Genomic DNA, 25,988 nt, shown 5'->3' with positions numbered 1-25,988 from the left:
TATATATATATATATATATATATATATATATGTATATGTGTATGTAATGTTAATATACTTTCTCCTATTCCAGTTTATTATACAGAGTAAATTATACTGCCCCTAGAGGCTAAAGGCAGTAACTATACCAACAATGGAACTAAGAAAAATGTTTCACAATTTGTTGCATTTTTATTGATTTAATATAATTCTTTACACTTTTTTTTCTTTAACTGAATATATATCTAAGCCGAACTCAACTGTCACAGGTATCATAAAAAACTATTGTACAGACGCAGCATAGTCATTTACTATACAAGACAACAACAACAACAACAAAAAAATAAAAATGTTTCTCCAGTTCTTGCAAAACATTATCAATCATTTCATCTTTCACAGTTAAGCTTTTGTGGTTGCATTACAATGCCTGTTTTTTTTAAAGCTTTTTTGAGTTTTGTATAAATGTGGCATTTTGCTTGAAGAATTGCTTTTGTTCTGTGCAGGGCTGTGCCTTAGAGTCTATTCATGCCATAAAACGTCTTGTGTAATTTCCTTTTTGTACAAGTACAAAACTCCAGAGGCTCACTGAAAAGTGAATAATAATGCCATTTGTTGTTCTCTGGTCTCGTTTATGTCATTTAGTTAGTCGTAGTCCTGTCTCCACAGTACTTAATCAATGGTTTTTCTCTCGTTTCAGGACTGTGCTCATTCACAGGCACATCAGGATCTTTAGAGAACTGGTACGACCCCTGCATCACATGTTTGAATTGGCTACATGTTAACATGTTAATGTCCAGATTTTATGCTTCATCCCAATTTGCCTACTTTTACTATACACATAAAAGTACGTACTCTATTTGTGAAGAAAAATTACATACTTTTGAGTGTGTAGCAGAATAGTAGGCAAGCTTTGGGACATACTACTTCAACCGCTTAGTGTGATATGCATCCTGTCACTGTTTAAACTGGCCTGTCAATCATCTTGTCACAGTTAACATAATCCACATTTAGTTTCAGTTAATTTCCTGGAGAGAAATGAAGTAACACGCTGATCTGCCAGTCGAGGGTCTTTTGTGCCGAGAACCGACCTCATGTGTTTCCATAATGATGCATTTAAAAGTTAATGACCAAACGTATCTTTATAAAAGTTCAAAATGTTATTGCAGATGAAATAGAACGTGGATAATATTAAATAAATATTTTTTTCATCAGGTTAGATATTGAATATTAATCACTCAAACCCCTTTCTCTACTTAACTGTTGGTCTAGCATATATACCGTTTGTAGTTTTTATTTGTGTAACACTTTTTATTTGTGTTTGTAATTCTAATCAAGACCGCATCCAACGCACAATGGGTCATTAGAGTGTGCACGAATTTGCACTTTGAATTTTCACTGGAAATAGTAAACCATCCGGGTAACTTTGGGACACTCATTTCAACAAATTGGGAGACACTAAGTCTAATTTTGAATACCATTTAGGACGGATAGTCTGCAAATTGGGATGCAGCACCAGTTTTACATTTTCCCATTTATCTTTCGTCTCGTTCAGTATATCAGAGGAGGACCCGGGGCCATTGCGGAGTGACAGTGAAGGCAAAGTTGGAGGAACGAAAGTGAGCAGGACATTCAGTTACCTCAAGAGCAAAATGAGCAAGAAGAGCAAGGTTGGTATATAATGAAACAATTTAGATTATGATTTAATATTTATAATTTAATGTTTAAATATATATATATATATATATATATATATATATGTGTGTGTGTGTGTTTGTGTGTGTGTGTGTGTATGTTTCAGCTGTAGTCGAACTAAGATTATTCCGATCAAAAACCAATACATTGCCTTCATGTGGGCCTATCTGAAGCATCTCAGACCTTCTTAGTGGAAACAAATGTTATCGTTTTATTTTGCCACATATAATGCTGAGCTAATGGTGTTCTTTGATGCAGCAGCATGCACCTGCTAATTAACTTCTGAGGTTTTCTCCCTGTGGTCCCTGTAGATGATAGGGTTGCTGATGGTGTGAAAGCTCTCAGCAACCCCTGCACTATCTGAAGTTGTTAAAAGGTTTGCTCTTGCGCAGGCAACTCTGTGCACACACTGTCTGTCGTACAAGAGCTTGCGGTAGGGAAGTTCAACAGGATGTTGAAGCAAGCTGTGGTCTCTCTATGGCTCTGTTAAATACACTCGCTCACACTAAAGCTTTAGAGCTCATGCAATTCTGTGAAAACAGATGCATGTTAAAATCTATGACTTCACAATTTCAGAGAACTTTCTTGACAATTTTTTGATGTCCACATGAATCAGCTGGGCCCCCATATATGGTTTATGTCCTCAAATATGGTTATTTAGGAATTTGTACACATTATTTGACCTAAGAAACCCACACACCTTAATTTGCCACATCGTTTTATTTTTTTAAAACATTGTGTATGGAATAGTGTCATATTGGTAACTAGGCCAGAGATGAAGACAGGATGCATCTTAATTGTTTAATGTAACATGGTCACTCCGGGTTTGAATTAACTGCAGTGTCGATTAGAATGTCGATCTATATTGAATTGGCTAAATGACAGAATGCAAACAAAAAGCTGCCTCTTATACTACGGAGGGTCTATGGTAAAAGGAAGTGCGCTGTATCTTTAAGTTGAACCCCGATGTGAAAGACGACAGAAAGAAACTGCAGTCACTTCCTCTGGCTGGCTCGTCTGCTCTCCGTCATGGGAACTTATGTGTTTGTTTAGACAGACTCTCAACCTCATCTGCCGTACCTTCAGGCCAGTGCGCTCACTGGCTACCTTGCATCTGAGATGTCTACGCTTTGTCGTAGGTTTTTACCGCAGGGTCGGTCACTAAAGATCAAGAATACTGGTGGTCTGGTTGAGGTAGGACTGTGATACCAAAGAGAAGATGTTAGATTTTTTTGTCATGTATAGTGAAAAGAGACATTTATTTGATGTTCTGATGTGATTGTGATTATGATTTTTAGAGGTTTGATGTGTTAATATATTGCCTTGGCAACTTATTTTAACGTTTTTTTGTGCTTCCCGAGAGCATTGTTTCACTCCAGTTGAGAGTTGCGTGAATTACTTGAATCACTTGTGTTGTTCAAATAGTTTTTTTTTTAATTCTTGAATTTTCTGTACATTCTATATATTTTAGGCATGTTTAAACTCTTTGGGAAGTGCATTTTGACCCTCTTCCTTAAACCATTTGTAGCCAAATTATTTTTTCATGGTGTTATATGATATTAAGCCACCCATCCATAATCACTGGAATACTAGTTCATTAAATGTGCAGCAACATTTTAATTATTATTAGCAGGTATTGGATACTAAGAATTAATGAGACAATCCTATTAGTTGAATTCTGCCAATGTTTTTGTTGTTGTTGTTGTTGTTGTTTTACTATTGTGGTTTGCACGTGGTCACAATCTTGGTATGTGACAGTTAGAGCAGATCAGCCAGGGTTTTGTAATCAGGGTGGTCTGTGAAAATGGCCACAATCTGCGATTTGGCTCCACTAGAGCTATCTTTTCTCAAGCACACTGTAATGGAGTGAGCATGCTGTGGTTTTGACACTTCGTGTAAGGTGTCAAAGAAACAAGGAAAAAGGATTTGGAGTGTATTTGATGGATGGAAGGTTCATGGATGGGTAGATGGTTGGATGATTGATAGGTAGTTGAGTGGATTCTTTGTTGGATTGATGGGTAGAGATACTTTTATAGATCGGTAAATGGTGGGTTAGGGGCTAGGTAGATGGGTAGATTGATGGAAGATGGGTAGATGGATGAGTAGATGGATGGATAGGTAGATGGGTAGGTTATGGAAGGCTGGATGGATGGGTACATAGGTGGAAGTTGGTAGATAAATGTGTACATGATGTGATGTGACGTGACGTGATATAGAGGATGGATGGATGGATGTAGATGAGTAGGGTGAGATGATGTTGAGAACATGCAGATGTTGAAAATGTGATATTGAGGATAGATAGATGTTGAGAATGTATGAAAGTGTGTTTCATCTCTGCAGCTGAAAATGAATGATGAATATGAATGAAAGTATCGATTGTGCAGCTGATGAGGCTTCTCCAGTGATGGATGCAGCAATGCTCTGCTGACACTGTGAGTTGTATGATGGATGTGCTCCGCTCCCATTTAATCTCCCATCTGGGCCAGGACCTCGCTGTAACTGAGTCTAATGCACAGCTCAGAAAGCACTGTACATCACACATCTATACTCTGATTTATTCATTCATTCACATTTTGGCTTGTATTTTGCAGGAGAAGGAGAAAGACAAGAATAAGGAGCGCGAGCGAGATGCCAAAGACAAGGAGAGGAGAACCTCAAATGGACATCTCTTCACTGCGATCATGACAATACCCACAATCCCCTGCCAACAGTGCAACAAACCCATCAACACTAAAGATGCTTTCCTCTGCACCAGTAAGAGCACTTTACTTGTTATAGTACAGAACTCTATTCTACTCTCTATAATCTTCTTTGCTATTCTATATTCTATTCTCTACTCTATTGTGCTTTACTCTCTATTGCAGCTGATGAGGCTTCTCCAGTGATGGATGCAGCAATGCTCTGCTGACACTGTGAGTTGTATGATGGATGTGCTCCGCTCCCATTTAATCTCCCATCTGGGCCAGGACCTCGCTGTAACTGAGTCTAATGCACAGCTCAGAAAGCACTGTACATCACACATCTATACTCTGATTTATTCATTCATTCACATTTTGGCTTGTATTTTGCAGGAGAAGGAGAAAGACAAGAATAAGGAGCGCGAGCGAGATGCCAAAGACAAGGAGAGGAGAACCTCAAATGGACATCTCTTCACTGCGATCATGACAATACCCACAATCCCCTGCCAACAGTGCAACAAACCCATCAACACTAAAGATGCTTTCCTCTGCACCAGTAAGAGCACTTTACTTGTCATAGAGTACAGAACTCTATTCTACTCTCTATAATCTTCTTTACTATTCTATACTCTATTCTCTACTCTATTGTGCTTTACTCTCTATTCTACAATTATTGAAATTGTATTATTTGACACTCTTTTCAGTTCTACTCTCTACATTCTACTCATCTATTTTCTTTTATGATCTTTACTTTTCTTTATTTCTATTCTTTTCTATTGTATATTCTGCTCTCTTCTACTCTTCTTTACTGTTCTATACTTTCTATTCTACAACTTTTTCAAACTTTATACTTTACTCTTCTCCTCTCTGCATGTAATTTGTTATGATATTAATGGCAAACTTTATACAGTACTTCTGTTTAATTAAAATATATTTAGATTGGTATCAGTTGTGTATTTATTCAATTAAATATACACAAAAACAAAAAGTTTGTAAAATACTGCTCTGTTCTATTCTGTGCAGTCATTCCGCTTGCTTCTTTTGTTTTGCCATAGGCTGGTGTCTTTTTTTGCCACTTCCTCCTTTGCTTTCATTTGCAGCGCAGTCATGCACAGAGTTTAATTTACTGCTGCAAAAGTGTTTTTTGCAGAAGCTTGCTTCGCAAGAGATTCACAAGAAGTTGGTTAAATAAATTTTATTCCATAGAGAAAATGCCTACAGATTGTCTCTTGAAATAAAGAAGCTATTTTAATTAGCTAGTCAGCGACAGCTTCTAGGATAGTTTTTGTGATTTAAAGCCGCGCATGAGCAGGTTTCTGGAGAAACACCGTTGTGCACGATATGTGTGGAGAATTGGGTTAATATGCGTCTCCGAGTGAGCAGAGTTTTGAAGAAAGCAAGAAAAAAAATAAAGGAGTAATCATGGCTATCTGCCCAGTCAGGCCTTACACAGTGTTGCATCACTCTGTGGCTCCACCCGCACACAGCTGGCAGGGCTCAGCGCTGCACTGAGAGCAGTCAGTGCGCTGGAACATCCTGTCAGCGCACCGCTACCGCCATTGCTCTCTCTGCTTGTTGTTCTCAGAGGATGTACTGGCAGACTCATCACCGTTTCCTCTCGTTTCCCAAAAGTGACTGATGCTCGAGACACACACACACGTCTTGTGTGATAACGTTGTTATCATTATTATTTAACAATTTAATACTCTGTTACACTAATAAATACACTACTGTTTTAGCTGCATTCATTTGATCAGAAATACAGGAAAAACAGCTATATCATAAAATATTATTACGATTTAAAATAACTGTTTTCTATTTTAATGCGTTTTAAAATGTACTTTTTTCCTTTGATGTCAAAGCTGAATTTTCAGCACCCTTACTCCAGTCTTCAGTGTCACATGATCCTTCAGAAATCATTCTAATATGCTGATTTGAACTTTCTATTCATCAAAGAATGCTGAATGCATGAGAAACAGCGCTTATTTTATGAAAAATAATTTTTTGCAGAATAAAAGTGTGAATTAAAAAATAAATTAAATAAAATGAATTAAAATAAAAATCTTATTGACCCCAAAGATTTGAATGGTAGTTATGAAGGACCAAACCTGCAGAAATTAAAAATAAATATACAAACAAATAAATAAATAAATATAATAAGAAGAAATAAATAAAGGAATAAATGATTTGATAAAACAAATACAATTCATTTGTATTATTCCTTAATTTCTATTACCTTTTTTCTTTATTTTTTATTTTCTGTTTATTTTTACATTTATTTGTATTCTTTTTAAATTTGATTTACTTATTCTTTCATTTATTGTTATATTTATGCATTTATTTATTTTTATATTTATTTATTCCCACATGTATTTGTTTCCAGATTTATTTATTAGTTTATTTCTTTTTACTTTTCCGTGTGCAATATGGAAATGAGGGGGGCGGTCCTTGCAGAGCTCCAGTGCATCATTGGTTATAAGCGTCAATAGTCAGCTCTAACTAAACAAGAGAAATTTATACGGGAGTTTATACGGGATGAGGCAGATCGATTTTTATCGATTCTCATTATGATGTTAAATTATTTTATAGCGACCACAATTTTCCAGAAATAGAAGCACAAAGCTGAATCCAGCTACTTGTGTGATCCTTCCTCACACAGCATTGTCATCAATCCCAGAATCATCACCAACGTTGTCAGATTCTAGGTTGATGACACCCAGTGGGCGGTAGCTTTCCACACTAATGCCAGTTTATTTTGTAATCACAGAGAAAATCTTGACTCTGCAACAGGTAAAATGATCGAGGTTGTTTCCCAACCAACCAATGGCTTCTATGAAGAACAGAACAGTCCAGTGCCACGTCTCCAAAAAGCATTGTGAGCCTGAGTAGACCGTAGAGACCTTTGGTGCAATTGGTTTACGATAAACTTAGGCTTGCAATGCTTTTGGAAGTCAAGATTTTCTCTGTGATTACAAAATAAACACAAGCCTTAGAAACCTTCACTGGGTGTGTCTAGAGGCGTCATCAACCTAGAAACTCATCGGCGATGTTGATGGTTTCTGGATTAATGACAAAATAGTGAGGATAAGTAGCAGAATTCAGTCGCTATAAAATAATTCGACATAATGTGAATCGGTGAAAATATGAGCTCTCAACCATTGATTCACCGGAGCTCCTCAAGGATCACACAGGAAAGTAAAAAGAAATAAATCTGGAAATAAATACACGTGGGAATAAATAAATATAAAGTAAAAAATGAATGCATAAATAAATTAATTAATTAATTAAATATAAGAATAATGTAAAAACATAAATGAAAGAATAAGTAAATAAAAGCTAAAAAGAATAACAATAAATACAGAAAATAATAAAGAAAGAAAAAAAGGTTATAAAAAGTAAATTCGGGCTTAAATTTGATTGCAAATGAATTATATTTGTTTTATCAAATCATTTATTCCTTTATTTATTTTCCTATTGTTACATCTATCTATCTATCTGTCTGTCTGTCTGTCTATTCATTTCTGCAGGTTTGGTCTTCTATAGGTAGTGTATGTTGAGTGGGGAAGGTTGTGAACTTGCAGGGAAATTTTCACAATCTCTACGCCTTCAAACATGTAGGTTGTTTAAGCCCTTGATACCACCATGCACACGATCTGAGATTGTTGTGTGTGGTTTTGTTTTTATAAAGCTTTCTTTTGGGTGTGTCTAACTATGCTGTAGTTTTGTGGTCATGAGGTGCAAAGTACACTGACAGAGAAAGGCAAAAGCACCATCTGTGCAGGTATGTTTTGAATTAGCATTAAAGTTAAGGTTTTTGGTTATTATATTGCCAGCAAATCTACATAACATCAAATTGGTTGTACATTTGAAATAACCAATCACTTATGTCATATGCTTATATATATTGTGTCTGAATTTTAACCTATCTTTTTTTTTGTTCAATGTAACTTCTGAAATTCACAAGTTTAGCTTGTTTTCATAGAGAAAACAAGTATAAACACTGACTTGGCACGTATACATGAAATCTTTAAATGTTCAAGACTAGTAATGATTCAAACCGAAGTGTTTGTGGTTAAATTTGTGACAAACATCAGCTGTGTAGCAGAGGTGGAGTCAGGCAGGAAAAGGCTAACCTCACTCTCTCCTACACAAACGGAGAAGCAGGAAACGACAGTGTTTGTTCAGTGCCACTTTTCTTCCAGATTTCTATTCTGTTTGCTGCTGTTTTGTCCAGCTTCAGGCTTATTCTATCTGCTTTTGGATGAGAACAAGTGGAATATCGCACTAAACTGATGGATAAAGGCCTGTGCATTCTTTACTGACCGTACGGTTTGTGTTTGTTTGTTTGTTTTCAGATTGCAATGCACAAGTCCACAAAGGCTGCAGAGAGAGTCTTCCTGTTTGTGCCAAGGTCAAAATGAAGGTAATCCACTGTCTTTTATACTGGTTCTCATATGACTGTCATAAACAGTACTTTTGCGCATTTCATTTGTTTCTTTGCTAATTATTGTCAGTTTTATGACCAGAACTGTAGGAGTAATATGAGTAAAAGGAAAGTTTACCCCAAATTGAAGATTCTGTCAGTATTTACTTTTCCAAACCTGTTTGCTGCAATTGAACTCTTCTTTTGATATCATAATATGGATCTATAAAGATTAAAGACTCTATTCAAATATTTCTTTCAGCAGCAAAAACAGCAGCAGACTGTTCCAGATTCTGCCTCGATGCCTGGTGTCACGCTTAGAAGTAAAAGTAAAGTCCTCATAGAATCAAGTATTTCTTCATGTTTTATGTATTTCTGCTTTATTTCAAAAATCTGACCATGTAAACTTGTTAATATGTTTAGCCCTCCCAGCACGGGAACGTCCGTGGTCCACCATCTCTGTTACCGATGATCAGCCCGCTACTCTCGCCCCTCCTCGGAAAAGCCCCAGCAGTATCATGTCTTTCAACAGCAACCCGCTGTCCAAGAGCATGTCCATTAATAACATCGCTGGGTCAGTGCCGATGCTAGCTGATAACATACAGATGTCTTTAGATTTAATATTGTAATTGCTCTAACAATCACAGTTTTGCACCACTGAATGTCTTGACAAGGTTTCTGTCATGATTTTAGTTGATTCTTTACTGTTGCATTTAATTCATCATTTTAAAACAGATGAGAATTGTGCACTTGATATTTTGATTTTGAGGTCACTGTTTTATATAATCAATAAGGCATTAAAACATAGAGTGTATAACAAATCTTCTGCTCTTTGCACATTCAGACAAATTGAAGACCCTCCTCTAAAGACTCTGAAGTTTCTGTCCCAGTCGACCGACTCTCTTCACAAGACCAGTAAAGTCAGCGAGTCCACAGAATCTCTTACCGATGAGGGTACGTCTCTTCATCTCGTAATTGAATCATTACCAACAAAATACACACCTGTCTTGAGTCCAAACATGTTATGAAGATTGTATTAATTATTTACAGTGTGGCTATTCATTATAATTTAATTATTAAATTGTTTGCAATTGTAAATATATTATTATTATTATTATTACTGTTTTCAACATTGCAACTTTGCCATCACAGGAATACATCACAGTTTCAATCAAATTGGGAAAAAAGGCTATTTTAAATTGCAATAGTATTTTTTACTGTATTTTTATCAAATAAATGCAGCCTTGTTAAGCATAATAGTCTTCTTCCAAAACATTACAACAATCTTACTACAGGTTATGTAGCCGATCTTTACAATTGATTGGCATTCACTGTATATAAACAGAAATAAGTGTATATTCTAGAAAACGGCATCATTCTTATTGGTTTATGTGGACGGCAGGTACAGAGATGATGGATAGCCAGCTGATGGGAGAATTTGAAGCTGATGCCAAAGAGCTGGAAGCAGATTCTTGGAGCTTTACGGTGGACAAGAAATTCTTGAAACAGCTTAAAAAGGATGTTATCAAGAGGCAAGATGTCATTTACGGTAAGAGTCACACTAGACCCTCCAAAGAAACTTTTGCTTTCATTTTCAAACTTTCTGAGAAAAAGTATTGAAACTGTTGAGTGAGGTCATTGACACACTTTGTAAGGTCATGTGATAAAGCTAAAGTTCCTTCTCTCATTATTAGAACTCATCCAGACCGAAATGCACCATGTGAGGACCTTGAAGATTATGGCTGATGTTTACAGTAAAGGGCTACTGAGAGAGGTTCAACTGGAGGTTCAGACTGTAGAGAAGATGTTCCCCATGTTAGATGATGTTCTGGACTTGCACACACAGTTCTTCTCACAGCTGCTCGAAAGGAAGAAAGAGTCAGGGAGCCAGGAAGAAGGTGGCTTTGTCATCCGAAAGATTGGTGATGTGCTGGTCTCTCAGGTACGTTCAGGCTCAAACTTGTGATGGAACATTGACAAAATGCCTCTGGATCTGTAGAAATGCATTGATTTGTAATGTCTGGAGCATTTATAGTAAGCATAATGCTAGTAATGCATTTAAGTAACATACAATTGTTCCACTATTTATTCCTCCCTAGTTCTCAGGTTCCAGTGCCGAGAGAATGAAGAAGGTCTATGGGAAGTTCTGCAGCAGACACAATGAAGCTGTGAACTTCTACAAGGAGCTTCAAACCAAAGACAAACGTTTTCAAGCTTTCATCAAGGTAGCCATCTCAAATGATTTTACCTTCACAAATTTCACACAGTAAAAACAGTTAGTTTGTAAAAGAAGCCTAAAGTGTTTATTCTTTTCCTCGTTTTGTTTCCTGCTCAAGACTCTAAAATGGAAACAGTCCCATGTTTCACATCTGTTTCTGTTTTCCAGAAAAAGATGAGCAGCTCTGTTGTCCGACGGCTAAGCATTCCTGAGTGTATATTGTTAGTCACACAACGAATAACAAAGTATCCCGTCTTACTACAGAGAATACTGCAGCACACGAAAGGTACAACTAGTTACTATTCTAGTCAGGCTATGTCAGTACCCTTGAATTTATCTGTGGTGCTCCAGGTAATATTCTGCAGTATTTCATGACAGAAAATGAGGAAGACCATGCAGATGTAACCCAAGGTCTGAAGTTGGTGAAGGAGGTGATTGCCGCCGTGGACAATAAAGTAAACGAGCATGAGAAGAAAAAGAGGCTAAAGGAAGTGTACAGCCGGACAGACAGCAAGTCCATCATGAGGATGAAAAGCGGGCAGATGTTTGCCAGAGAGGATCTGTTACGTGGGCAGAAGTTAATTCACGATGGACCGCTACAGCTCAAGAACTCAGCGGGCAGACTCAAGGGTGAGAACCAGTGCAATGGGTTCATTGGTGAATGAATATATCAGCAGATAAAAAGAAGAAGAGATTAAAAATCTAAGAACCCCTTAGCAATCGCATAACAGCAACAACATAATAAAACCCACTCAGAACACCTTAGCAACAGCATATCACCAGCATGGCAATCACCTGCAACACCCCAGTAACCACGTAACAACATGGAAAAAAAACCTCTCAGAACTCACAGAATACCTTAACAACCTTATAGCAACAGCATAGTAACACACTGACAACCACATAAAAACAATGTGTAAAAGGCACTCAGAACACCTTAACAACTTTATAGCAACTGCATAGCAACCACTTGCAACACCCTAGCAACAACATAACAACAACATGTAAAAAAGACTCTCAGAACACATTCCCAACCGCATAGCAACACCCTACCAACCACATAAAAACAATGTGTAAAAGACACTCAGAACACCTTAATAACCTTTTAGCAACTGCATAGCAACACCCTGGTAACCACCTGCAACACCCTAGCAACCACGTTACAACAACATGTAAAAAAGACTCTCAGAACACATTCCCAACCGCATAGCAACACCCTACCAGCCACATAAAAACAATGTGTAAAAGACACTCAGAACACCTTAATAACCTTATAGCAACTGCATAGCAACACCCTGGCAACCACGTAACAACAACAAGAAACCACTCACAACACCTTGGCACTAACAAACCACATAGCAACATCCTAGGACTCACTTGCCACATCTTAGCAACCATATAACAGCAACAATGTGCTAAACATCATTCAGAATACCTTAACCACCCTAGCAACCACCCACAACACTTTAGCAACAGCTGAACAAAAACAACAAGCTAAACAGATTAGCATCTGCAGAACAACGCCATGGAAGCCACCCACAACACCTTAAAATTGTGGTGCGAGGTTTGCCTCTCCTATTTAATTCAGAAAATGTAATAATCTAGTTTCACATTTCAAAATACAGTACATGGATAAACAGCGTTAATATTTCTCTGACAGAACGAAGTCAGGTCTGTCACCATAGCAACATACACCCACACTAACACAAACAGGGCCTGTTTTTTAATCTGTCTGATGTGTTCTTCTCCAGATGTCCAGGCTCTACTGCTGAGGGATGTGATTGTGTTCCTACAGGAGAAAGATCAGAAGTATATATTCGCATCCTTGGTATGTTTATCATTACAACTCTGCCTGTGATTCCCAGAACAGTGTTCCTCAATAATACATGTTTACACTATCTTGTTTGGATTCTGGAATCTAGTATTGTGTAATGTCTCTGGCGCTCTATCAGTGCTGGTTTTAACAGGAACATTGGCATATGAAGGTCTTTGGCACTTTCTAATCGTGTGACCTCGCCCCATCATTTCCTAGTCCCATCTCATCTTCTTGTTCTCCACTCTCAGGACCAGCGCTCCACCGTCATCTCTCTGCAGAAACTCATTTTGAGGGAAGTAGCCAATGAGGAGAAAGGACTGTTCCTGATCACGGCCGGCATTGAGAAACCTGAGATGGTAGAAGTGTACACCAGCTCTAAGGAGGAGAGGAACACATGGATGCAGCTCATTCAGGAGGCCATGCAGTCAGTGTGAGTCTCTGAATCTGGTTATCATTTTATATGCAAGAAGGAGGGGGATGCACAATATATCGGTCAAGAACCGATAACTCTCTCTTTTTTTTTTTATCAGCCAATATTGAATATTTAATTATACATCTCATTTTTCCTATTTTTACATTTAGATTACCTTTTCCGTCATCTTACACTCACTTAAATTAAATTTTTTGAAATTAAAAATAACACTGTAAATTGTAATCTTTAGCCAATTTTAAAACGAATATACAGTATATTTTAATAATATACATTCCAATGTTTTTCAGTGTTTTTATTTTCAATTTATCTTGATAAAATAATATAAATAATAAGTAAAAAGAATCGTCAGCTTAACATAATTGAAAAAACTTACTTTAAACATCACAATTTGTGAGAGCGGGTAGTCTTTTTTACAGATTCTCGATTTTCTCCAGGGAGGGAGATGATGATGAAGGTGTGCCTAGTGAAAACGAAGAGGACAGAAGACTTCAAGAAATCAAAGTCAAGGAGTTGAGAGGTGCAGAATTCCATCTTTCCTTTTTCTGGCTTAAAATGACTTCAATGTGTAGATATGGAAAGTCTTTCAAAAAGCGAATAAATTATATAGAGAAAGCGAGCAAAGAACATTTAACGTTACATTGTCAAAGAACAGTATGCCTGACTTCAGTCTAGCGCGAGTTTAAGCACTCTCAAAAAACTCCTCTTATAATCAGTAAAGCTGTCTATACACTGTTTGATGAATGAATCTCCTACTTACATCATACGTACATCTGCACTTTATTGTTTATGATGAGAAAATTTACAAGAGAGCAGAATTCAGTTAGCGAGCGCGCACACTAAACAAAACTCCCGTGTTTCAGCGATGACTCATCTAAACGCCTCTGATGTTCATAAACTCAACAGACTCATGTGCGATTGGTTATAACGCGCAACACTGTAAAAACGCAGAAAAAGATTGATGGTGCAACATTGAGCAGATCTAAATTTAATGCTGCAGTCAACACTTTTCATTTAATTTTATTCGCGACCGCCTTAATGGATTTAGTTTAACTGCAGCAGCATTTTTGTCCACATGTGTTGCTGTAGTTTCTACAAGCGGAAACCGATAGCGTGGATATTACGTAATTGATAGGCGACAATGAACCAGGACGAGCCATTATTTAAAATTGGAATTTCTCTGGATTTACAAATCCTTGGGAACTTATGGGATAATGTAAATGCACAACGGCATGAAATATATAACAATGTGCAAGTGGTTTTTGGATATTTTATTACGAAAATCTTACATATCGTGCCTTTAAAATACAGATGGATGCTGCATACTGGTAGTGGCTAAGACCGAGTATGGGAAAAGTCACTATATAATTGTAGCAAATAATTTATTTTTGTTATTTTATCTTTATTTAATTTTAAATCAATGTGCAGAGACACATGTAAGTAAGCTATTCTAGGTTTATGCCCGTAAATATTGTAAAGGGCTATTGCTCTGTGGTGCTATCAAAACATTGCTGTTTGTTTTGCACGGAGCTATGTGTTTACTGACCAGTAGCAGATGGGGAAGTGTTTGTGGAAACCTGTTTGAAAACAAAATTGCTGTTAGTGACAGAAATTACATGCTTCACCTATAAGTTCACCTATAAGATATAGTACCGCTTTAGTGTGGGCGGGATTATTCACATGTCGTTATAGTTGCGCCGCCTCTACTGCTGCGACTCCTAAAAAAAACGTTTTAATTCCGCGTCGCCCTATCAATCTCTCGCTGGATCCGCCCCTCTGCTATCAACGAGAGGAACGTCTGTTCTTCCACAACAGACAACAAAACTTTTTGGTTGTTAAAAAAAGGTGCGCTCGTTCAAAACAGTTCGCTAAATGTAATTAATTATTATTATTATTATTATTATAAGGAAAAATTCATGCACGTGATTTAACAAAAAATACAAACTTCACATTTCTTCTTTAAAACTACTCTAAAATAACTCTAAAACTTACTTCCATTGAAAGTGACAAAACACCAATGAAAATTGAGTAAATTATATTCCCTAACGGCTTTTGAGAGAGTACTTAGTGAGAAAGATCTTGAAAGTGCTGAGAAGACACTTTGGCTTTGAATGTGGGAGTGATAGGTAGTGCTTGTCACAGTTCATGCAGTATAGTACATGGGCAGAATCGATAGGTAAAGCTGATCTGAATCCGCAAGGCAGGAACGGATAATGGATTGCTTTAAGATTGCAGGTCAAGAACGGGAAAGAGTATTGATTACTGTCTCCTCTTAGCCTTTTGTGAGCTGTTGGATAGTGTTTGATTTTTCTATAAACATCAGTTGTTTCTTATTGGGCGAAATCTCACAAAAACTCAAAATAAAAGCTATTTTTAAATCAAAAGTGTTTTTTATTTTTTATTTTATTTATTTTATTCAAAATATGATCGTTTCGGTTTCTTGATTTTGGAGTGAAATATGGCCCAGACATGGTTTTTGAAATTTGATCTACCATTTAGTGTTTACTTGAATTAGTTACCATATTCCATGTTTAATTTCTGTGTGATTGTGTGTAGTTGAGACATTACAGGTTCTGGTAAACGACAGTCTAGGAGGAGCGGTGCAGGATGGAGTATGTGCGGCTGGGCCCGTGACTTTGCCACGACGGGCGGAAACCTTTGGAGGCTTTGATAGTCACCAGATGAGCATCTCAAAGAGTAAAGGTGGGTGTGCTTTCCACGTGGGAGTGTGCGTGAGAGCGTTTTTGCGATGCCACTCGTGTGCGTGGGTGTTTGTTCCAGGTGAGTCTGATTGTGTTTGATCTCCTGCAGATGGAGACAGAGAGGAGACGGAAGACTCTGCAGAGCTCCGCAGGACTGAGTCAGACAGCGTTCTAAAGAAGGTACAAACGGGTCAAAAATGATGTGTTTATCAGAAAGATCATGATGGGAAAAAATAATTTTTTTGGCAGAGTAACATTGCTGCATGAAAAAGACAAGAAAAAAGGAAGCATTTGAAGTGAAAATAACATGGTTTCACCATGAGCTGAACAAAGGATATATATTTTATATATATATAATATTGTTTTTTGTGTATACAGAAAAAAAAAGCAATATAGATACATAAAGTTAGTCCAAATGTCTTATTTCAGTCTGGACACTTTGACATAAAAACATTAAGAAATATTTAAGCAAAAAAAAGTAATCGTTTTTTTAAATATAAATCATATTGTTAAATTCATAATATTTTTAAATTTTCAATTATTTTTATTTTTTTTATTTTGTGCATATGTAAAAAAATGCATTTGATATGCTATATAAAGATAAAGTTAGTTAAAATTAGTGCAGAAGTCTAATTTTAATCTGGACATTAAAAAAAAACAAAAAAACATTGTAATGTCAAATGATTAGGAAATATTTAAGATTCTACATTATTTCTAGACCACTAAACAAATCAGCAAATTAACAGTGCAGATGGCATAACTGGTCAAATGAATAAAAATACATTTTTGGAATCTGTTTAATATTTGATATAATAAATGCATTTGTTGTATATGCATATTTTATAAGTACACAATTAAAAAGCTTTTGTTCACTCTTATTACAAGTGCTGTTCTAAGATGTGTTCCCATTCAAATTAATAAAAATACATTTTTGGAATCTGTTTAATATTTGATATAATAAATGCATTTGTTGTATATGCATATTTTATAAGTACACTATTAAAAAGCTTTTGTTCACTCTTATTACAAGTGCTGTTCTAAGATGTGTTCCCATTACCATCTAATTCGTTAGTCATCAGTGTATCACCATATGCTCAAACCATTAAGTGCTGAGCATCAGAATATATGTCTGCTGTAGCACTCATTACCTGAAGTGAACTGGAGGTTTACACACACTCTCATCACAGAACATAACTGTATAGTAACTTGATAATGAGGACACATTAAGACTGTCCTCTGCTTTACAGCAGCAGAGTAATGAGACCTGTCATCACAGCGTCTTATTCCCGGCAGGTCCTGTGGTACCCTGTCCAAGAGCACATGGATTGCTTATTATTGATTTATGTACGGTAGCCTCTTACCCAGTGCACTGACCATGTGACTACCTCTCTCTCCCACAGGCAAGCAACGCCAACCCCCTGCTCCTACTCAAGAGGAACAACGAGGTAAGTTTTTCTGTTTGGACACAGCTCAGAACAGATTTCAGGATCAGGTCAAAGGAGAATTGGTTTCAGTACCATGACCAGACACCCTAGCCATATTTACACTTTATAATTAGATTTCCTTCCCAAGCTGTGGTTTAGTGGTTAAGACGTGCAACATGAGTTTGAGTCAGGATTGTATTATTTTCTGAATCTATCTATATCAGTAACACACACACACAACTGCATTTATTTAAAACATTGTAAAATCAATAAAAATCTTTATTAATTTATTTTAGGATTTTCAATGTGTATTAAAATGGTTCTGTATGTTATATTTTCTATGTAATTATTATAAATAATAATTTATAAAGTATTATATATTTAAATATAAATTGTTTCATATTTTAAATGATATAAATATATTAGTATTATATGTATTTTATATTGTATTAATAAAAATAAAGTATATATATATTTTTTTTATAATTATGTATGTATATATTATGTAAATACATATGCATATAAAACAAATGTGTTCATATACTATTATAAATATTTTATATATGTAGATTAAATTCTAAAAGGTTAAAATATAAAGTGACAAGAAATTAGACTAGCTATCTGCATCTCATTTTTTCCCCCCAATCTTTTTATCCTCCCACAGCAGGTTCTTCAGAGCGTCGCTCAGCTCCATGACCTGCTGAACACATTACAGGTGAGTCATTCTCTTTTTGTCTTGTTATTTCTCGCTCTCTGATGTTCAGGCCAGCAGCTCTCATCTGCAGCACGACAGAAGGAAATGAAATTTCCAAATGCAGGGGTTTATTTTGCAGGCTTGTAATCAAGCGGAGTGCACTGTGGTGTATTAAGATGCACTCTGATAGATTTGTACCACTTTCCCAAGACAGGTGCTCTATGGCCACCAGATGGGCCTGTTTCACTTGAAATTTGGTTTCGCACATTAATATTCTCACTTCAAGGCCTTTGCAGTTTAACAGCTTTACGTCTTTCCTGTTTGCATGTCGATTAAAACCGCTTTCTTTGCTCACCCTCAACATAGGCTGTTGTTATCCAGCAAGACACCTTCATCGAGGACAAGCGGCATGCCCTCAACGAACGCCCCCAGCCCTCTTCACGCCACCCGTCCGTCTCGTCCCTCAACTCCTCCTCTTCCTCCTCCTCATCACGGCCCAGCTCACTAATCGAGCAGGAGAAACAGCGGAGCCTGGAGAAGCAGCGGCAACAAGTCGCCAGCCTCCAAAAGCAGCAGGCTGCCCACGCCGAGGAGAGGAGGCGCAGGGAAAAAGAGTGGGAAGCGCGGGAGCGGGAACTGGCCCAGAGGGAGTCGCAGCTGCAGACCCAAGAGGAAGAGGTGCAGAGGAGATGGAAAGAGCTGGAAGAGGAGAAGCAAGACCTGCAGAGTAAAAAAGAAGAGTATCAGAGAGACCTGGCACGGCTCAGAGACAGCCAGAAGAGACTGGAGAGAGAACGAGAGCAAGTGCAGAGAGAGACGGAGCTGATCAGACAAACAGAGGTTATTGTCACTTTTGATCAATTTAATGCATCCTTTCTGAATAAAAGTCTTTTGAATGGTACTATCTATTCCAAGTCTTCTGAATAGCTTTTTGTGAGGAACAAATTTAAATTTGAATCATTATTCACTGGAAATCCGCCCTAATGTTGCTTTAGCGTGTTCATGAAAGAAAGTGATATTTGATGCATAACTGAATCATTCCTTCGAGTCAGAAGACTTTGAAGCTTTAAAGCTTTGGTCTTCATTCATTATATGGAAAAGAGTGACTCATGCCATCTTAATTTGTCACAAGGATCTGGAATGACGCGAGAGCGAGGGCTGAAAACGAATCTTTTGCCCAATGTTTCATCAGCGTTTCAGTTTTCTATATAATCTCAATGGAAAATATGGTGAAGATTCGTTTGCATGTCATTATTCTGTGATGGTACAGTACTCGCGCACTATGTAATGTTGATTAGTTGAGAAAACCACTAATCTTTTCCATTCCGCCCCAAAATTACATAACTGTTCTATAATAATGTGAAAACAAAAGGCCTGCACATTCCATTATGTAATTATATTCATCTTGATCTTCATCCTTAATATAGTTACTTTTTCCTGAACCCTCAGAATGATTCGAAACCTAATAGCACTCGCAGTAACAACTTATTTGGCAAAAAAAGAGGTTGTGTTTTTCATTTTGCGTTTTGGTGTCATGTCTAAACAATTTTTTAACCAGTTTTATTTGAATTTCTGCACCATCATCTGCAGGAATTAAGGAAGAACCGGACCCCTTCCACAACGTCTGAGGACTCCTCAAAGTTCCAGAGCACTGGTTCATTGGACCGTGACCCCTCAGAGGTGGAGCTCTCCTCGTCTCCGTCTGCCAGAGACTTCCTGTCCCGCATGGACTCCAAACGCAAAGGGAAGAACCTCAGTCTATTCTCCTCCAATTCACGCCAGAAAGGCCAGAACAGCGAGGCGCAGAGCCAGATCCCCAGCCGCCTGCTACAGCTGGCCAAACCCAAGGAGAAGAAGGACAAGAAGAAGAAGAAGGGAAAAGGGCAGCAGAGCAAGACTGCGGGTAGAGTGTAGCTCATCATCACATTACATCTGCTTGAGTATTCAACATGAAATTCAAACAGACACCTTTTCCTTTCTCAATGAATCCCCCGGTCTTATTGAGCACAAGTCATCTGTGCATGTTATTCTATTAAATGCTTGATTTCAGTGACCGGTTCTGAAACAGCTTTTCTGATGATTTAATGCTACATGGGTGGCGAGAAATAATAGAATTATTACTCAGTTCTCTGTAGTACTTGATTCTTATTGGTCAACTACATAATTGTGGTCCAGTATTTTCATATAATTACCAATAAACCCGAATTAATTGGTTAATTAAATTCATATTTGTGTATTTATTTAGTTTTTGTATGAAGATTATTTGTTTGGTTTATCATTTGGAATACTTTGTTTTAATAGATTTGATTTATTGTATTATTTTTCTTTCTTTTTATATTTATATTTTTAATTGGGTTTTTTTTTTGGATGGAGATTATTTAATTTCTCCTTTTAACATTTTCTTATTTAACTTTACATAGTTTTTAGTTTTCTTGTATAAAGGTTATTTAATTATTTGATATTATATAGATTTATATCAATTTTTTATATTTTGTATGAAGATTATTTGATTTGTTTGTTTGTTTTACCTTTTTTTTCTTTCATTTTTATAGATTTTAGTTTAGTTTTTTTTGTATGAAGATTATTTGTTTAATTTTTTTTATATGGAGACTATTTGTTTGATTTTTATTTCATTTTACATGGGGTTTAATGTTTTTGTATGAATATCATTTATTTTATATATCCTTTATTTTTATTTATTTTTTGTATGGAAATTATTTGATGTAATTTATGTAGATTAAGTTTTTATTTTTGGATTGTTTGTTTGGTTTATCTTTTCAATATTTTTTTTATTTAGAGATTTAATTGTACATATATTTTGTTTGTTTGTTTGAAGATTAGCAATGAAAATAGTCTTCAGTGCTGACATGCCGTTAGTCAATTACTCCAGTTACTTATTTGAAACATAGTCATGAATTAAGCATAATCATGTACAGTCAGTCGTTTCGTGATAATGACTGGCTGACTATACATTTTCCCATTCATATCAGCTTTTACAATCCGTTCAAATCCTGACAGATGAAATAAACTCTCACCCCACACTGTAATTATACCACTGAATATTGTTTTCACTTAGAAATATGACACATCATGTAAGTTCAATGTGTTGTAAATGCTATTTCATGTTGGTATTGCAATTACTTAAAAAAGTTCATAAGTAAAACTAGTTTTTCTCTCTTTGCAGATTCTCAGAGCGCTGTGGTTCCAGAGTTTTTGTATGAATATCATTTATTTTATATATCCTTTATTTTTATTTATTTTTTGTATGGAAATTATTTGATGTAATTTATGTAGATTAAGTTTTTATTTTTGGATTGTTTGTTTGGTTTATCTTTTCAATATTTTTTTTATTTAGAGATTTAATTGTACATATATTTTGTTTGTTTGTTTGAAGATTAGCAATGAAAATAGTCTTCAGTGCTGACATGCCATTAGTCAATTACTCCAGTTACTTATTTGAAACATAGTCATGAATTAAGCATAATCATGTACAGTCAGTCGTTTCGTGATAATGACTGGCTGACTATACATTTTCCCATTCATATCAGCTTTTACAATCCGTTCAAATCCTGACAGATGAAATAAACTCTCACCCCACACTGTAATTATACCACTGAATATTGTTTGCACTTAGAAATATGACACATCATGTAAGTTCAATGTGTTGTAAATGCTATTTCATGTTGGTATTGCAATTACTTAAAAAAGTTCAGAAGTAAAACGAGTTTTTCTCTCTTTGCAGATTCTCAGAGCGCTGTGGTTCCAGACTCTACCCCGGACGGAGAGATCTTTTTCTGCTGATTCGGCCCCCTCTTCATCATCCACTATCCCACAATGCCTCCAAGCAGGGCTGCTGGTCTCTGGTTGTGGACTTGTAAACCGGAGTTAGAAGCACATACCTGTAGTCTCGAAGGGCGTCAGGCCTGGACAGGAAGTTTAAACTGATTGTTTCCTGTGACCTGAATTTCAGCGGCCAGCATACTGCACGTTGCCTTCCATCCCTCACATACACCTATGAACGCAAGCAGGGGCCTGGAGCAGGAGTTTGGGGAACAGTACATGTCAGATAAACCCACTGCGGGCACTTTTTCACACACAGACTTCCTGTGAAGATCAAAAAGAGATTTATAACAGCAAGAGGCATCACGCTGAGAGACAGCTGGCTTTCCAACGACCGCAAAAGTCGCTTTCTGAAGGACATTTGACTAATGAACATACTAATAATCAAAGTGAGTGAACTCAAAGTGCAGTTGGCAATGCAGTGATTAAGTTTCTATATGTTTCCATCCTTTTTCTTTCATCCCTGTCATGTTACAATGTGCCTCACCAATATAGTCTTTTGGACCAGACTTGGTTTATATACAGTCCCAAGGTTTCATTTCTTTTGAAAAGGTCGCAAAATACTGTTTATGAATAGAAGGGATGCTTTTGAAAACATTTTAGTGAGCACGACAGACATGGAAGTGCAAAAGAGTGTAAGAATTGTTTTTTAATTAATTCTGTTAATTACTTTTCAAACCCTAAATGACTGAAAGAGAAAATGAAAATTCATGATTCACTTTGTTGTGACTCTAAAGGCTTCACAAACCCCACAGACGTTTTCTTTTTTTCTTCTAAACCCTCAATGCAATTTTAATCCTTAGCACTTTATAAGCACACGTCGAGTGGGAAAAAATGGCTGGCTTTAAAACGAGACAATCGATCAGCTCCACTTAACTGGTAAACGGCCTCCTTTGTACGTGTGAGGTTTTATTTGATAATCTTTTACTGTACCATGTGAATGTTATGTAAATTTGTTCAACCAAACACATAGCTAGCTTTCACGTTAAGCTACCAAAAGAGCGGGTGTTTTAACTGCAGTATTTTTGTCTTTTTAAGGTTCAAATTGAGCGAGATGAGGGATTCGGCTTTATGTAGGCTAACAAATTCAAGTTGTATTAGCCACAAAGTATGGCAGTTCTACGCTCAAGCCAGAAATGTTGATTTGACAGGCCAATGTGGTAAAAGTATGAATATACATTGTGTTTGTGTATAAAACGCCTGGTTTGTACCCTCTAATCACTAGATTTTAGCCAAACAAAAGCCCTTGCCTGCTGGCCAGGCGAACCGTTCTGCTGAACATAAGGAAATATTTTAAGAAAGGGGAAATTGTGCAGATAAAAAGTGTTAATTTAAGCTTTCTGCTCTGTTTTTATTTTCTTGCCATTAAACTTCTACCTAACACGCCTCTCTAATACATTAGAGTGATGAATGCCTCATGATTCATTTATTGATCAGTTCCCTCTGACCTCTTGGGATCTAATTCATACGTCCGAGAGATTTTTATTATCCATCAGCATATTCCCACAGCTGCTGATGCTGACATTCTGCATGCTGTTCTGTTATGGTGCTAAACGGAGAATTGAAATGCCTTAACCAATAGAGGGCGGTGTGTCAGCTCTGATTTCCACAGACACTTCAAACTCCCCAAACGCATTGTTTTGTCGGATAATTGAGTAATGTTGAGAAATTTCATGCTCACGTTCTTTAGCTAGCCTTAGATATTCCCCAAATCCTGCAGTGTTTTTCAGTTCCTTTTTATCGCCAATTCTTCCTTCAGGGAAACATATAATTCAAGATGAATTATTACTAGCACAATTAAAGCTGGTCGGAAGTATTCTCGCTCATTTGACTCGTATTGGCTGGCATAAGAAATGCTCTAAAGATAAATCCAAATCATCCCGTTAATGCAAATCAAACATACATCTGCTTCACCCAATGGACATTATGTAGACACTATATTTAATTAAAATTTTTCAAAAGTTGAATTGATTGTTCTGCTGACACAACATTTAAAATACATTTTTTTTTTTTTTTTTAATCCTGGTGTCAAGATTTTTTTTGTGAAAATTACACTGTGCTTTTATTCCTCACAGTCTCGTTTTCATTCACGAAAAATGAAACATGGCGTCTACCATCATTAAGATCCGTGGTTAGTAAGAGGTACCATAATTTCTTGTCAAATTTTATGTAAAAAATGGGCAAAATACCACAAATACTGTAAATATCTGTAATGTAAAAAAAATAAATGGTAAAAGTATTAATTATGGATTTTTGTTTGTGTGTGTGTGTGTGTGTGCTTTTGATTTAAAGCTTTTTATAACTAGCTTCATTTATCAGCATTCTCTGTGTTGGACACATGAAAAATGTACATTAAAAAAATATTAATAAATATTGTACATCAGCCTGTGTTTATTTATTTTTTGCTCAGGTTATAGAGAGTGAGAGATACAATAGAAAGATACAAATAATTTATATTTAAATCACATATATTTCACATAGTACAACTTGTTGATGATAGATAGATCTTTTTATGGTTTAGTACCTTTGTAATACTCTGATAACCACCAAAAGCAGGAGGTAAGAAAGTCACATGATGAACCAAAACTCATCACAAGCAGCTTTTCCTCAAGCTGAGAACAAAAATACTTATATAGAAAGTTTGCTGTGACATTCACACAAATACTAAACACCATTGAACAGTCTTTTTACCGTTAAAATCACAATTATTTTTTACAGTAAGATTAAGTCTTAATTGTCAGACTGAAGCCAGCTGTTCAGAAGCCATGCTTGATTGAAGCACCTGTTGCTACTTTCTCTTCCTCCTGTCTGGTCTAGCTCAAGGTTTCCCAGCGACAGACACCAACATGAGTCCATTTGTCCTGCTTTGAGCGAAGCGACTGCCTCCTAAATGTGTTTTTTTCTTTGACGAGGTTGGTTAGATGTGTTTGAAGGGGGGCCATGGCATCTTTCCCCTTCGGACTCCATTGACTTTGTCTTTGTTCCTGTTGCCAAGCTACCCTGCTCTTGGCAAGCACAAAGGTAGGAAACAGTGCTTGAAGGTAATGCTAAGCTGAAAAGAACTAGTTCCTTGTCAGATTAAAGACTGGATGTTCATTTTTCTGCTTGTTTACAAGGTGATTTTATCCAGCCCTGGAGGAATGTTCTCATCTTTATCCAGATAACTTAAATCCAAGTCTTGGTGGGTTTAGCTAGGGATACACTTGTGTTTGTCCTTGTTCCTGGAGAATTAAGCATTTTTTCTTTTGGGAGTTGCTCTTAAAACAGTAAAGAAGCTCAGATATCTGGTTTAAAGTGCATCTCATTGGTTTTTCCATTTTTGTCTCCTGCATTATGACCTTTCCTAGGACTTGCCATCCGTCAACTCCCAGTAATGTCATGTTTTGTATTTGTGAAAGATACCTCAGTAGCTGTCATTGTTGTCCCATTTTGTCTATCTGTTGATTGGGTTTTGCTGTACCATCTCTCTTTCTCTCGCTTTCCAAAGAGAACAAAGGATCCACATGCAACCTCGAGAAACCTGAGCCTTTGTTCCGCACCGACAGTCCATGTATAAATATCAGTTGTATGTCAGGGAGAACAATAGCTCTGTGCTGTTGGGGTTTTCTGATACATGAGGGACTGAGGCCTTTTATGTGCCTAGAAGAACAGCGCTCATGAAGTTGTTGTTGGGTTTCCTTGGGATAAGGTTGTGCTGGCTATCCGATGATTTCCATTCACATGTGACATCTCACTTTGTATTGGCGCGGATGCTAGAATCTCTAGAAAGAGTTTAATAAAGCCGTTAGAAAGCAACTGGACATTTCATTAGGTCCACTCGAGACTGCCATTCAATGAGCAAGAAAGTGTTGATGTATTAGGAAATTTCTGTAAATCTACTTAGTGATACTATTAAAGCACATGAGATGGTTGTTCTTGAGGTCATGTAGAGGTTTAATGGTCTGACTCATCATGGTGCAGACATTTATTATTGCTAAAGTCCACAGAAACATGTCAAGTGTAATTTAATGTAATGCTCAAAAATTAGATGAAGGATACTCTCAAGCAGTGTTGCCAAGTCCGCGGTTTTCCCGTGGAATTTGGCTACTTTAA

At 36.7% G+C, this 25,988-nt stretch overlaps 1 protein-coding gene across 1 annotated transcript in view; it reads left to right on the top strand.

Moving 5' to 3' along the window:
* The window catches only part of LOC107720516 (A-kinase anchor protein 13-like), a 97,467-nt gene extending 73,394 nt beyond the window's left edge, over positions 1-24,073 (top strand). Inside the window, exons 17-35 of the mRNA XM_016528244.1 lie at positions 677-719; positions 1,532-1,646; positions 4,263-4,425; positions 8,705-8,772; positions 9,035-9,095; positions 9,196-9,346; positions 9,617-9,726; positions 10,175-10,321; positions 10,467-10,714; positions 10,872-10,997; positions 11,159-11,276; positions 11,369-11,483; positions 15,794-15,939; positions 16,048-16,118; positions 17,339-17,383; positions 18,027-18,077; positions 18,423-18,896; positions 19,647-19,959; positions 21,799-24,073. Of these exons, the coding sequence (XP_016383730.1) occupies positions 677-719; positions 1,532-1,646; positions 4,263-4,425; positions 8,705-8,772; positions 9,035-9,095; positions 9,196-9,346; positions 9,617-9,726; positions 10,175-10,321; positions 10,467-10,714; positions 10,872-10,997; positions 11,159-11,276; positions 11,369-11,483; positions 15,794-15,939; positions 16,048-16,118; positions 17,339-17,383; positions 18,027-18,077; positions 18,423-18,896; positions 19,647-19,959; positions 21,799-21,857 (2,624 nt within the window). The 3' untranslated portion in view covers positions 21,858-24,073. The remainder of the gene's footprint in view (positions 1-676; positions 720-1,531; positions 1,647-4,262; positions 4,426-8,704; positions 8,773-9,034; positions 9,096-9,195; positions 9,347-9,616; positions 9,727-10,174; positions 10,322-10,466; positions 10,715-10,871; positions 10,998-11,158; positions 11,277-11,368; positions 11,484-15,793; positions 15,940-16,047; positions 16,119-17,338; positions 17,384-18,026; positions 18,078-18,422; positions 18,897-19,646; positions 19,960-21,798) is intronic.
* The last annotated feature ends 1,915 nt before the right edge of the window (positions 24,074-25,988 follow it).

Source organism: Sinocyclocheilus rhinocerous, unplaced genomic scaffold (genome assembly GCF_001515625.1).
Source record: "Sinocyclocheilus rhinocerous isolate Xijiao unplaced genomic scaffold, SAMN03320098_v1.1 scaffold3040, whole genome shotgun sequence".
Lineage (NCBI taxonomy): Eukaryota > Metazoa > Chordata > Actinopteri > Cypriniformes > Cyprinidae > Sinocyclocheilus > Sinocyclocheilus rhinocerous.
The sequence above is the reverse complement of the archived record's forward strand: the minus strand, read 5'-3'. Positions and strand labels throughout refer to the sequence as shown.